We start from the raw sequence: 14,847 nt of genomic DNA on the forward strand, positions 1-14,847 counted from the left end.
GAGTGTACTTAAAGATGTTGCATGCAGCCAGAGACTGTGTGACGGCTGGTGGTCATCGTGCAGTCTACAGTCTCCTCCACTTGACTTCTCAACGACTAGTTATTGTGTGCTAGTAACAGCTTGCTAAACAAACTCACTAGTCATTCACTTCCAACAGAAATTTGCTGGTTTCTTCGCAAACAAGATTGTATTTATACGCCAAAAGTTTGACTCTGGTTTCGTTTCACTTTCATCTGTATCTGATATCATCTACAGCGGTCCTAAGTTTCGTGGTTCTTACACCAGCCACAGAGCAGTTTATTCAAGAAGTGTGTCTTGGTAGTAGTTCCAGATCGTGTGAATTTGACCCTATTCCATCTTTTTGCCTGCTGGTGGCCTTGATCCTATTGCCACATATCATTTATATCATGAATACTTTTCTCTCGTCTACTTTCCGCTTGAATTGGAAGTCTGCTGTTGTTCGCCCATTTATAAAGAAACCATCTTTGAATCAGAACTGTCTCAGCAATACACACCAGCCTAGAGCTTTTCTTTGCAAGATTCTGGAAAAGAGTGTTCTTTTTCACCTCCTTGTACTTGTGGAGCAAAATCGTCTTCGTGCTTGGTATGGAATCAGCAGGTTGGAATTAACTTTGTCAGTGAGTTGCTCATTGGTTTTGATGATAATAGGGTCCTTTCTTGCATTTTGAGACTTGTATGCTGCATTTCATTCCGTTAATCATTTTGTACTTAAAAAAAAAAAACCTTTATATTTTGGCATTCATGATGCTGCCCTACCCTGGTTTCGGCGCAGTCTGTAGTCTATAATGGACCAGACTTTGATAGAAAACACTGTAATCAGATGCTTCTGTCCCTCAAAGATCTGTCTTGCGGCCAGTTGTTCCCTCTGTCCGACGCTGTGGTATGCCTGGTGAGCCACTTGCTGAAGCTGATGACCCAGATACAGAAAGTTGTGGCTTGAGTTCATGTGTAATAATGATCTTTCTGTTTGCTGTCTTTGTCCATGCAGACATGTGTGCTGCTGACGGAGGGCAATGACAAGACAGCGAGCGGTGAGAACAATGGTGTGGTGTGGCCGCGGGTGGCGCGCCGAGAACCCTGGCGTGAGGAGAGTTGGCGAGGTCAATGTTGTGATTAGATGCGGCCTGAGGCAGAATTAAATGTAGTCTGTATAATCACTTTTTCTTTATCTCGGTTAAGTTTGATATATTTAACTTTTAGAGGTCAGACTTGCCTGTGAACACGCGGTCTCTGGGCTCTTTTCTCGTCCTTGTTCACTCTAGTCATGGTGTACAGGTTAGCTTTACTCCAGTGTGAACGACAGATTACTCACCTTTTTCGTGTCTTTTTTCATTCCGTCACTCATATCTCTTTGTTTTTGGCTTGTTTAACCCTGTATGGGTCATGTTTTGATTACTGATATGGAAACGGCCGACACGTTTGGAAGCACGGTAAGGCTGCTTTGGTCCATGGACCCCTCCGAGTTCGCGTATGCTCTTCCGCATGTCGTCTTTGAAAGAAAAGTTCATAAGACTAAATAAAAAGACCTTGTCATTTATAATACTTGAAAAATTAATTTTTAGCACGTTTTCATCGAGTGGAAGTTCATCTCGAGACCACTATTTAGCTATGTTTGCGTGCATTCTTCTTATATTTTCGGGGAAGCAGAAAAATGGAGTAAGGTTTATGAGTTTGTTGGAGAGAGGGGAGTGGTGGGGGAGGGTGAAGAACACGGTGTCCAGGCTGGTGACAACGTCCCGGAGGTCAAGGGCCTTGTGGGTGTGACAGTACATTGGTCTATAAATAGTCCTCTGTTATCTTGACCGTTAAAGAATTTTCATTTCGGTGTCTTTGTTACTTGCATTATATTCATGTCTTATAATTAATATTCACTTTAAAAATCACTACGTTTTCTTGCGATTCAGTGATCTATTTGCTTTTCAGAGCTTTGTCGTCGTTATCAGTTATGAACAAGTTTATTATCTGTAACCATAGGGATTTTTTCCATTCTTGTTAAATACATCTTTAAAGGAACTCACTCACGTGCACTAATTTGTGAAAACAGACATGCGAGCTGCTGTTTGAAACCAAACCGTTTACAGACAGGGGGAGTTGACATGGGCATCTGTTTAACATTTGATGCCATCGCAGGAAAGCCGTGCCAGGTAATAACAGTCACAGGTTAATTAGCTAAACATTCCGGTTCAAACCAGTTTGTATTCGCGCGCAGTGTAAGCGCAGCTTTGACGCAGTTTAGTCCGAGTGACACGAGGTACCCTTGACCCCCTGACCTGGTCGCCACCTGGGGTGTGCAGCGCGCTGGCATCGTTGTTTATTTGCTGTCAGGTGTTCGCGATCCTTCTGTCAGAACTTCACGGCGCTTCTCCGCCTACAACAGCCACGGCATTGTCGGCGGACCTGACATCGCAAACACCGTCATAACGCCATCTTTATCATCTTTGTCATCAGCATCGCCATCAAGCTGCCGTGTGCATTAGATAAGCATGGTGTCACGATCAGCTATACTTGTAGAAACAGAACAAGAAGCTTGCGTTGCTAGTGGTGATGACGCCGATGACGATGACGATGATGATGATGATTATTATTATTAGAAGGAGAATGTTTAGATCAATATAAGACGAGGGGGAGATGAAGCTGATCAAAGTTTTTATTTCCGTAATTAGTTTTTCTCCTGTTTTTGATGAGATCAGAGGCCGCTAGCTGAATGTTAATTCCTAGCAATTAGCTAAGATGCCTATAGAATATTTTAACACTTTAGCTGACTTGTTAGCGGACTGTGCACCCGGCCCCAGTTCTCTTTAATTCCACGTAGCCCTATTGTACACGCATAAGAACATGAGCAAGTCTGTCATGCAAGGTGAGCTCGCGAGTGTCTGACAGTGGCACTGGGAGAACCCAGCAGACCAGGTGGTAGGGAATGTGTCGACAGGTGACACTTGGCACTTGTAGAAAGACTTCTGACATCAGCGAGCATCTTTTTATTGGCCTATTGGCGGACATGTAAGTCTTAGTGTGGCATAGTTTGCTCTTTGCTTCCATTTATGCCTACTGAGATCACACTCACTTTTCCCACATCTTTATAAAATGAGGCTAAACTTGGAACAATGGCAGGATGCAGCTTTTGACGATGGTGAGGACGAGAGGAGCGAGAGTCCTGGGGTCTCGTGACATCGCGGTACGGCGCTCGGACTGCTGATCGTGAGGACTCCACAGTCCTGCATTAAATTACACACGGGGTGGTGCTTGCCTGCCATCTGGATTAACCCCTTGTAAACTATTTCTGATGGCTCGAACAATATACAAGAATAATGTCAGCCGAGTTTAATTTGTGACCTCTAGTGCGAGATATACGAGGTGGTGGCAGTGCTGCTAGGCGACATGAGTGCTAGGTGTGCTTAGGTAAATATGTTATTAAAAACAGTTTACTGTCCATCTGTTGAGAGACCCGGTAAAGAGTTAATGTTAATTACACACACTGAAGATGCTGTTAATGATTAAGTAATTAACACGAAGAACACAGTTTTAATAAAGCAGATTGCGATCTGAAGTGTATAAGGTGTGCTGTATCACGTGACACTTGTCACTTGTGCACTGCCAGGTGAGCTTCCTTCACCAGGAGTTTCAGTAGCAACACTTTGGACATGTCTTGAGAGTAACAAGGGGTTAAAGACATGCAGACTTTTCTCCGCCACCTCTTGGTGTAATCGGCAGCCGGTTGGTTCCGGTGAGTACACGGGGTTACCTTGTGTTTATAATGCGAGGTGTCCGTCTGGGGAGTTCACTAACATTTTGGTGGCGGCGGTGAGACCGTCTTCCTCATTGTGTCCTAGGGTCAAGTGTGTCCACACCAACAGCGCCACCTAGCCACATGGCCGACACGGAGCACGACGAACTGGAGATGACGGACGGCGAGGCTAAGCGGGGTCTGCTACAGGCATGTACACTCTTCCTGTGCTTCACTCCTTCTTTACTCTCTCTCTCTTTTATTCTTTTGTGCATTCAAGCAGAGCTTTATTACTCGCTTCACTGGATGCTTCTCAGAATTACTTGCTGCTCAGCGAATGGATGCTGTGGATGTATACTGGCCACTGTCACACTGTACCGGGTGGAAAGTGCACGTGACTTGCTCACCTGCTGTTGGCGGTTCTCTGGGAATGGTTTGCGATATTGCGTGCATTTCACGTGCCCACAGGACCTACCCGTCGTCACCCGATACAACCCTGCCCCCGTCTTCAAGTAACAGACGGGTGCAATGGCAGGTAGTGTGGGGTGGGGGGGACGAGGGACGGGGGTACAGGTGGTCCCCAATCAGTCATTGCCTTGGTAACAGGTCGTGCACTTCAGCCATCAGCTGCAAAACCTTCAGATGTTTTCAGACGTGTCACAAGACTACTCTTTGTCACTTAAATATGTTGTGATTAATTTGTTTTTTGGGAAGGGTGGAGGATTTGCCATGTTTCTAATTTGTGAAGTCAGTGATAGTTGCGTACAGCTACAGATGATTGGAGATTCTCGACCACAAGCCAGTGACGGGCTGCTATAGCGCGGGCCTGTTCTAATCTCACGGTGTGAGTTCTACAAGACAGGTAAGAACTGTGGCGGTCAGAGGCTTGTACCTGTGGACCATATAGTGCTATTGGCATCTAGAGACTTTCATGAATGCTGCAGTGAGCCAAAGGCCGTGGTCATGTAAATAATTGTGTACTGGTACTGGACTTTCGCCTGGAGAGGAATGTGCTTGTTGTGGATCCCACAGCCGAGGTGTCAGTGCCGTGTGGTGGGGGATGAGGCGCTAGTACCTCATATAGTACCTCATTAATTAGCGCCGGGTGTCTCGATGATTCTCGTATGACACTGGGGTCAGTACACTGCTATGAGGCCTCATACACTGTGACAGACAGCCAGTACTGTGTCACGGTGGGGGGAGTGTCGATGGTGAGGTGTAGGATGGGAGGAGCAGGGTGGCAGACAGGTGAGTCCTCTCTAGTGCGAGGGAACGTCTCGGATGTCCATGTCTGTCTCATGCATCTCTTGCAGGCGCCGCTGTCCTCCTCCCTCTCTTGCCCAGTGCGTGAGATGCCAGAGGTGTACACGTGCTCTGGTGACGTTTGCCTCGAGCCAGATGACGACACTGTGACGCCATCAAGTCAGTTGGAGCAGCAGACAGTGACGTAATGGCAGAAGTCAGCTCAGGAAGGTGTGGCAGCTTAATGCCGGTGTTTGTACTTCCTTTATTAGGTGGGCATCGGCTTGTTGCATCAGCGGTGACACTGCCACTGCTCTCTGAGCGGTCTGTTGCTGACCCCAGAGACCACGTGACTGTATGTAGCTGACCTTAGTGACCTTAGTAAGACTCCTCACGCCTGTGTTTGCTGCGGTCATCAGCTGGATGCCCGCATGGAACTGGAGGAGAAAAGCACTAAGAAGTCCTTACTTGTAAGAGTGGGATCGTGTGCACGCGTGAAAAGTGTTTTGCTGAACAACAGCGCAGTGAATAAATCTCAGCGCCGGATGGCTACTGCTACACCACACACCACACCACCACACCACCACACCTCCAGTACTACACTCACTGTATCCCTGTAAGACAAGCATGTATCCACGCGCGCCTACACCTTCAGCTACGTCCGTCCGTCAGTCAGTCAGTCAGTCCCTTCCTTGACCGCCACCTGTAGCTGGGGGATCACATGGATAGACTAGCAGCTGACAGGCCGCCATCTTGTCTATTGTGGGCGACAGTCAGCAGGTCCTGTAGATGACGACCAGTCCAGTCTTGGACCTTCGTAAGTCAGTTCTTCCTCTCACCACCCGGTGTGCACTACCTCCAAGGTGTCTTGAAGACAGTCTTTGACAGGGTGTTGCGCCGGGTCACGTGAACAAAGACCAGCTTAGGAAGTTTGTATGTAGAGAGTAGAGGTTGCTGGTGTCCTCCGAGTGTCGCCATCTTGTTTTCTACAAAGTCGTTGGTTCTGTGTTCTCTGTATGACATCCGGAGCAGCCTCCTCAGCCACTTGTTCTCTGGATTCTCCTGTCCGTGTCGGCAAGCAGAGTCCACGTGTCACATAGGACACATAGAGTAGGATGGCCACTACCAGGGTTTGTACAGCTTGTACTTGTAGTGAACCTCATCTTATGGCTATGCCAGATCCTATCCAGTCTAGTCATTGGTGCTGTTGCTGTTACAATCCTGATGCGGATATTACATAGTGTATTGTACAGCTCTGTATAGAGACACTACAGCTGTATTACATGTGAGTGTATTGTAGTGAAGCTCTGTATAGACACTACAGCTGTATTACACGGTGTATTGTACAGCTCTGTATAGACACTACAGCTGTATTACATAGTGTATTGTACAGCTCTGTATGGAGACACTACAGCTGTATTACATGTGAGTAATGTGTGTAGTGAAGGTCTGTATAGACACTACAGCTGTATTACACGGTGTATTGTAAGCTCTGTATAGAGACACTACAGCTGTATTACATGTGAGTGTATTGTAGTGAAGCTCTGTATAGACACTACAGCTGTATTACATAGTGTATTGTACAGCTCTGTATAGACACTACAGCTGTATTACATAGTGTATTGTACAGCTCTGTATGGAGACACTACAGCTGTATTACATGTGAGTAATGTGTGTAGTGAAGGTCTGTATAGACACTACAGCTGTATTACACGGTGTATTGTAAGCTCTGTATAGAGACACTACAGCTGTAGTACACGGTGTATTGTACAGCTCTGTATAGAGACACTACAGTTGTAGTACATAGTGTATTGTACAGCTCTGTATAGAGACACTACAGCTGTAATACACGGTATATTGTACAGCTCTGTATAGAGACACTACAGCTGTATTACACGGTGTATTGTACAGCTCTGTATGGAGACACTACAGCTGTATTACATGTGAGTGTATTGTACAGCTCTGTATGGAGACACTACAGCTGTATTACATAGTGTATTGTACAGCTCTGTATGGAGACACTACAGCTGTATTACATGTGAGTGTACTGTAGTGAAGCTCTGTATGGAGACACTACAGCTGTATTACACGGTGTATTGTACAGCTCTGTGTAGAGACACTACAGCTGTATTACATGGTGTATTGTACAGCTCTGTATAGAGACACTACAGCTGTATTACACCGTATATTGTACAGCTCTGTATAGAGACACTACAGCTGTAGTACATGGTAGTATGCTGCCCTTCGTGCCCCAAGCTGTTGCGCATGCTTCACACGTGATCCGTTCTGTGCCCCAGGGTTCCTGGCCTCGCGCTACTTCCGGCTTTTTGTGCTGCTTCCACCTCAAAGCTTTCTGTGCATTTGGAAGGTTTGTGGATGGAAGTATGGTGGGTAGCTGTAAGCTTCTTGCTTGCTTTATTTGACCAGACATCGCTTGGGTGGAGAGTTTCCTCGTTTTCTGCAAGCGTAGTGCAGTTATTTCTACACCTCAAAGACGGGGAAGAGAATGGTACACGGGGTGGTCACCTCAAGTTGAGTCTGGAGGGAAGCTTTGACACGTGAAGCCCCCGCCAGTATCGGTCTGTGACTTTGCTCAACTGTGTTTCGCTTAGCCCCTAACTTGCCGACATTGGTACACAGATGTTTATCATCATTCCCCTGTTGTGCAGGAGGTGTGGTGTCGGGCAAGGAGGTCGAGCGTTGTTAGACGAGGTAAAAGTCGCAAGTCACGGCTCCAGTCACGTGTGGGTGTACCGCGCGGAGCGGTCTGTGGCACTAAAAAAGTCGGCGGAGAAATGGAGAGCCTGAGGACCGTCGACTTTAGCAGACGTAGGCGTCTCAGATGACTTGCGTAACATAATGGCGGTGTGCCTTACAGTCGGCGATACTCGCCGGTCCTCACCTGAGCACGGCCGCTCGCCATGTGCACCCTCATACCTGGCTTGAGGTGGGTGAGAAGGGGGGTTGAGCACAGGGTGAGGTGGGTGTAAAAGGGGGTTGCTGCGGGCGAAGTGAGTGTCAATATCCACTGAGCCAGAGGAAGGTGGGTGAGAAGGGGGGTTACGCGCGGTTGAGGTGGGTGTGAAGGGGGGCTCCGCCTGGGGTGAGGTGGGTGTGAAGGGCTCCGCTTGCGGTGAGGTGGGTGCGAAGGGGGCTCCGCCTGGGGTGAGGTGGGTGTGAGGTGGGTGTGAAGGGGGGTTGAGTGCGGGTGAGGTGGGTGAGAAGGGGGTTGAGTGCGGGTGAGGTGGGTGAGAAGGGGGGTTGAGTGCGGGTGAGGTGGGTGAGAAGGGGGGTTGCGCACAAGTGAGGTGGGTGTTAAAGGGGGTTCTGTTGTGACCAGATTGAGTCATGTACTTTGTGGGGACGAACGGCCCACCCAGTAGCTGTGACTTCCTTACTCTTCAGCACCAACATAGACCGATCTTTACCTTCTTCATTTCATTACTGCAAATGGAACCTAATCATGGTGACGATGACGACGACGACGACGATGATGATGGGGTGACGACGACAATGATGATGACGGTGATGATGATGACGATGATGATTGTGATGATGATGGGCAATGACGACGACAATGACGATTGCGTTGTTGATGATGATGATGGGGCGACGACGATGACAAGGCGACGACGATGACAATGATGATTGCGATGATGATGATGATGACGATGACGACAATTATGATTGCGGTGATGATGATGAAATGAAACTTCCCTATTGTGCATCCTCATGTTTGCCTATCAGGTTAGGGTGTGTTGTGAGGGAGAGATGCGGACACAAGATAACTGTCGCTGCTGGCTGCAGTGCCCTTGACCCCAGGGATTCTCACATACTCGGTAATTCGGGGAGTGTGTCGTGGCACGCCGTGGGTTCGTGACTTGCTGGGAAGCGAGGTAAACAAGAGTTCTGTGGTTCTGCTTGCATGCACTTCCCAGCAGCCCTGCAGTGCGGCATGGTGAGGCAGCAAGAAGGGGGAGAGACGCTGTCACACCCGTGCTCACAATGGCGGCACGTGGACACGTCCTCCAGTCTCACCCGATGTCCGCATCTCAGCCTGTAGACATCACACAGCTTCAGCATTTTGCACTCACACACACTTGCACAAGGGGGTTGCACTTAGTGATTACAAAGCTTTTGTAGCTTTGTTTACTTGTTTGCTTTAGGGCTGTATAACTGAAATAGGAGGGTGGCTTGTTGCGTGGTGTTATTCTGGTCAGAGTTCGTTTGTTTTGATGTTGCATGGGGTCGGTCCACATCCAAATCAACACACAATCTGCCTTGCAGACGAGGAGAATATCTAGAACCACTTTAACTTTGAAAACATAAAATTATACTGATGGAGTAGATGAGATGAGCTGATTTCTCTGACGTTTACGTGGAAAGTATGTACAGGTTGACATTTCCAATGAAGATATTTATAGGTCCGAGAGCTGGTCGACCCGTGAGAGCCGCTCAGTCGGGTACAGAGGGTGTCCTGTATGCTACGTGGAAGCGGTCGTGCGCAGAAGCAGTCTCGACGGGACGGGTTCGAGTCTTGTGTTCGTCAGCGGTAGAATAAGTTAGCCACCAAATAGAGTAGCCTAACCATCACATAAGAACATTCAGGGAACATTTGAGTGTGGAGGTCACAAACGGAACTCGTAGTCCTTGCTGTCCATTGCATGTTCAGTCAAATACTTTTAGTTGAAAGCCACACTTGTACGGATGTACATGTACTACAATGAAAACAGAAAAGCAGAAAACACATATACTGCGCTTTAAGTGCAGGTATTCACAAGAAACATTAGAAGAAAGGCGCTGGGCTAATGTCAGGAAGGCAGGCAGTCTACAGGTGAGAAGACAGCAACAGTCCTTACTGCCACAAACAGAAGGACGGCAAACAAGACATCGGCAGCACCAGTGGCAGGATGCACGTGCACACAAAGGTCACGAGACTTGTAGGAGTCCGACTGTTGAGTGGGAAACAGCGCAGACATTGCTTCGGACGAACAATCCTACAGCTCGCAGACATCACTCAGCACCGTTGCACCCAGGTGAGGTGACTGGAGGCAAGCCCTGCCCTGCCCTGCCCTGCACTGGAAGTTGGGGAGGAGGACGAAACAGGACAGTGAGGCGCTAGCTGACCCTTGACTTTTCACAGGTAAAGGTGTGGAGGTCACCATTCCACAGCGAGGCAGTGCTTTTCTTTGATCCTGAAGGTCTGTGCCACTGAGGTGAGCCGCCAGTCGCCAGTGGCAGTGGATGGAGACTGTCTGGGGTCTTGTTTCTCAGGTGGCGGGCTTGGGCCTGGAGTTGTCACAGCGACAGTATGCTTGCTGGAGTTGACGGCTTACAACTGGCAAGCTCACTAGCAGTGAGTTATTCAGGGCTGAATATGCCACGTCACTTGTCCTGCCTTATCACAGTTTACCAGAAGTCAAGGAAGGCCAAGGTCACAGAAGTTCCACCATGTCCCTCACAAATAGAAGTCACGTGGTCACATCATCAAACCCTAATGGGACGTGCACATAATGGTTTATATGTTTATACCATTATTTTATTAAAACTGGTTTTGAAACAGTTCATTGTAAGCTTTGGTTGGATGCGGCGTGTTTATAGAGTTCCAGAGTACAGTTGTGAACAATTAGCTATTAGCTATAAATGTGACTACTTGTAACAAGCTCTCGATGTAGCCACTCGCAGCACACCATTTGGGTCACGTGACAGTTACACAGTTTATGTTTGGGGGAAAATAGCACTTGCACTGATTGTAATCATTCGCGTGTTGCTTACTACAAACGATTATTAGAAACAGCCTGTCTAGCGGTCAGCACTCAGCAATGTGTTTGTCTTGTGTGACCTGTAGGCCTGGTGTAGCTAGGCTAGGTGGCTAGGGCAGTCAGTGGGTAGGTTGACGATTGTCACTTACTGTGTTGCTATGAGCAGTTAGTATTCAGTAATTGTAGGATTTATTTCATCAACTTACGACTTGCTAAATATAAATGTCTTTACTGTAATCCAGTGGACAGAAGGGAATGAAACACACCTGTCATCACATTATCACACAGGTGAGAGAATGGAGAGCCGAGTGGCTGCAGCACCAGTCTCCTTCCTCCTCTGACCGCAGTTGATCCAGGTGTGGCATAGGGTAGACACTTCTCATCACAGTGTCATCTAGTTTGTGAGGATGTTACATCGTTATGTCTTAATTGATGTGATGCCTACAGACACAACCTTGGCAACATTCAGTCTGCATCTGACCACACAATGTGGCCGTCGTTGTTGAGACAAGGGACTGCGTGGTCAAGCTGTTGTCGCCACTGCAGTGGCAGGTGTAGAGCGCGGGGTTCACACCCCTACCTTACCTGTCATGTTGACATGGCTGACCACTAAGGCGCTTGGGATGCTGAACAGTCTTCATCGCGTATTTCAATAGTGGACAGTGGAACGAGCCGCTAGTAAAGGACCGCTAGCACTTGTAGTCAACTCACTGTCGGGGCCTGGACACTCAGCCTGACTCAGGTCTTAGCCAGACAGCATAGCCACACATCGCCTCATATCGCCACATATAGCAACACATAGCAACACATAGCCACACATAGCAACACATAGCCACACATAGCAACACATCGCCACACATCGCCACACATAGCCACACATCGCCACACATAGCCACACATCACCACACATAGCAACACATCACCACACATAGCAACACATCGCCACACATAGCCACACATCGCCACACATAGCCACACATCACCACACATAGCAACACATCACCACACATAGCAACACATCGCCACACATATCAACACATCGCCACACATAGCCACACATCGCCACACATATCAACACATCGCCACATATCGTCACACATAGCAAAACATAGCCACACATCGCAACACATCGCCACACATAGCCACACATCGCCACACATAGCCACATCGCAACATCGCCACACATCGCAACACACATAGCAACACATCGCCACACATCGCAACACATCGCCACACATCGCAACACATCGCAACACATAGCCACACATCGCCACACATAGCAAAACAGCGACACATCGCCACACATATCAACACATCGCCACACATAGCAACACATCGCCACACATCGCAACACATCGCCACACATCGCAACACATCGCAACACATAGCCACACATCGCCACACATATCAACACATCGCCACATATCGCACACATAGCAAAAACATAGCCACACATCGCCACACATAGCAACCCATCGCCACACATAGCCACACATCACATCGCCACACATAGCCACACATCGCCACACATAGCAACACATCGCCACACATCGCAACACATCGCAAACACATAGCCACACATCGCCACACATATCAACACATCGCCACATATCGTCACACATACAAAACATAGCCACACATCGCCACACATAGCAAAACAGACACACATCGCCACACATATCAACACATCGCCACAACATTCAACACACATATCAACACATTTCAACACATAGCAACACATCGCCACACATATCAACACAAGGCAACACATCGCAACACATAGCCACACATCGCCACACATATCAACACATCGCCACATATCGTCACACATAGCAAAACATAGCCACACATAGCCACACATCGCCACACATAGCAACACATCGCCACACAGCAAAACATAGCCACACATCGCCACACATATCAACACATCGCCACACATCACCACACATATCAACACATAGCCACACATTACACATAGCCACACATAGCACACATCGCCACACATAGCCACACATAGCAACACATCGCCACACATAGCAACACATCGCCACACATAGCAACACATCGCCACACATAGCAACACATCGCCACACATAGCAACACATCGCCACACATAGCAAGCACATAGCCACACATAGCAACACTCGCACACATAGCAACACATCGCCACACATAGTAACACATCGCAACACATCGCAACACATAGCCACACATCGCCACACATATCAACACATCGCCACAATATCGTCCACACATAGCAACAACATAGCCACACATAGCAACACATCTCACACATGCAACACATCGCACACATAGTAACACAAGGATCGCAACACATAGCCACACATCGCCACACATATCAACACATCGCCACATATCGTCACACATAGCAAACATAGCCCACACATAGCAACACATCGCCACACATAGCAACACATCGCCACACATGAGTCACACATCGTCACACATAGCAACACATCGCCACACATCCCACATCATCGCCACACAATAGCTCACATATCAACACATCGCCACACATAAGCAACACATAGCCAACACATCGCCACACATAGCAACACAACATCGCCACACATGCCACACATACAACACATACCACACATCGCACACATAGCAACACATCGCCACATACAACACATAGAACACATCGCAACACATCGCAACACATAGCCACACATCGCCACACATATCAACACATCGCCACATATCGTCACACATAGCAAAACATAGCCACACATAGCAACACATCGCCACACATAGCAACACATCGCCACACATAGTAACACATCGCAACACATAGCCACACATCGCCACACATATCAACACATCGCCACATATCGTCACACATAGCAAAACATAGCCACACATAGCAACACATAGCAACACATCGCCACACATAGCAAAACAGCGACACATCGCCACACATATCAACACATCGCCACACATAGCAACACATCACCACACATAGCAACACATCGCCACACATAGCAACACATAGCCACACATAGCAACACATCGCCACACATAGCAACACATCGCCACACATAGTAACACATCGCAACACATCGCAACACATAGCCACACATCGCCACACATATCAACACATCGCCACATATCGTCACACATAGCAAAACATAGCCACACATAGCAACACATCGCCACACATAGCAAACACCACACATCGCCACACATATCAACACAATCGCCACACATAGCAACACATCACCACACATCGCCACACATCGCCACACATAGCCTCACATTATCAACACATCGCCACACATAGCAAAACAGCCACACATCGCCACACATATCAACACATCGCCACACATCGCCACACATATCAACACATAGCCACACATCGCCACACATAGCCACACATAGCAACACATCGCCACACATAGCAACACATAGCCACACATAGCAACACATCGCCACACATAGCCACACATCACCACACATCGCCACACATAGCCACACATCACCACACATCGCAACACATATCAACACATCGCCCTTTTCTTGCCTCCCACGTGTGCACCGCCAGCCACAGTTTGCAAGAGAAAACACTCATTTTTTCTATTGTGTATTAACACACGTGTACATTAATTATAATGCACTACTTAATATTTTTAATCGCTTGCAACTGCAGTAAGAAATAACCATAAAGAAGCCTTTGTCAGTACATGTGTTGTGTGTCGACTGTGCAGAGACATTTGTCTTACAGCTTTTGTTTGTATGACATTTGTATTACAGATACAATGACATTTGTATTACAGATAAAATGACATTTGTATTACAGCTTTTGTTTGTATGACATTTGTATTACAGATAAAATGACATTGTATTCCAGCTTTTGTCACACAGGTCTGCTGACATCCCTGCCCCTAGCCGTTCCCTTAAAGGTTCCGTGGAGCCACTTACCTTGTGACAGTCACGTGTGTAGAGGAGAGACGTATATGCCTTCCATCCAACATCTTCATTTTGACTTTCTCGTCATTTTCTCAGCTTTCTAACTGGCTTGCTCGTATACCATATTGTGTGCTTGTTGGAGGACTGTGCTTGAAGGTTTGTATAGCT

The 14,847-nt window shown here is 47.6% G+C and overlaps 1 protein-coding gene across 1 annotated transcript in view; it reads left to right on the top strand.

Moving 5' to 3' along the window:
* The first annotated feature begins 3,783 nt into the window (after positions 1–3,783).
* LOC112576380 (sodium-independent sulfate anion transporter-like) overlaps positions 3,784–14,847 on the top strand; it is a 51,976-nt gene continuing 40,912 nt past the window's right edge. The window contains exon 1 of the mRNA XM_025258765.1: positions 3,784–3,955. Within this exon, the coding sequence (XP_025114550.1) occupies positions 3,890–3,955 (66 nt within the window). The 5' untranslated portion in view covers positions 3,784–3,889. The remainder of the gene's footprint in view (positions 3,956–14,847) is intronic.

The sequence above is a fragment of the Pomacea canaliculata genome, linkage group LG1 (assembly GCF_003073045.1).
Source record: "Pomacea canaliculata isolate SZHN2017 linkage group LG1, ASM307304v1, whole genome shotgun sequence".
In the NCBI taxonomy this organism is placed as follows: Eukaryota; Metazoa; Mollusca; class Gastropoda; order Architaenioglossa; family Ampullariidae; genus Pomacea; species Pomacea canaliculata.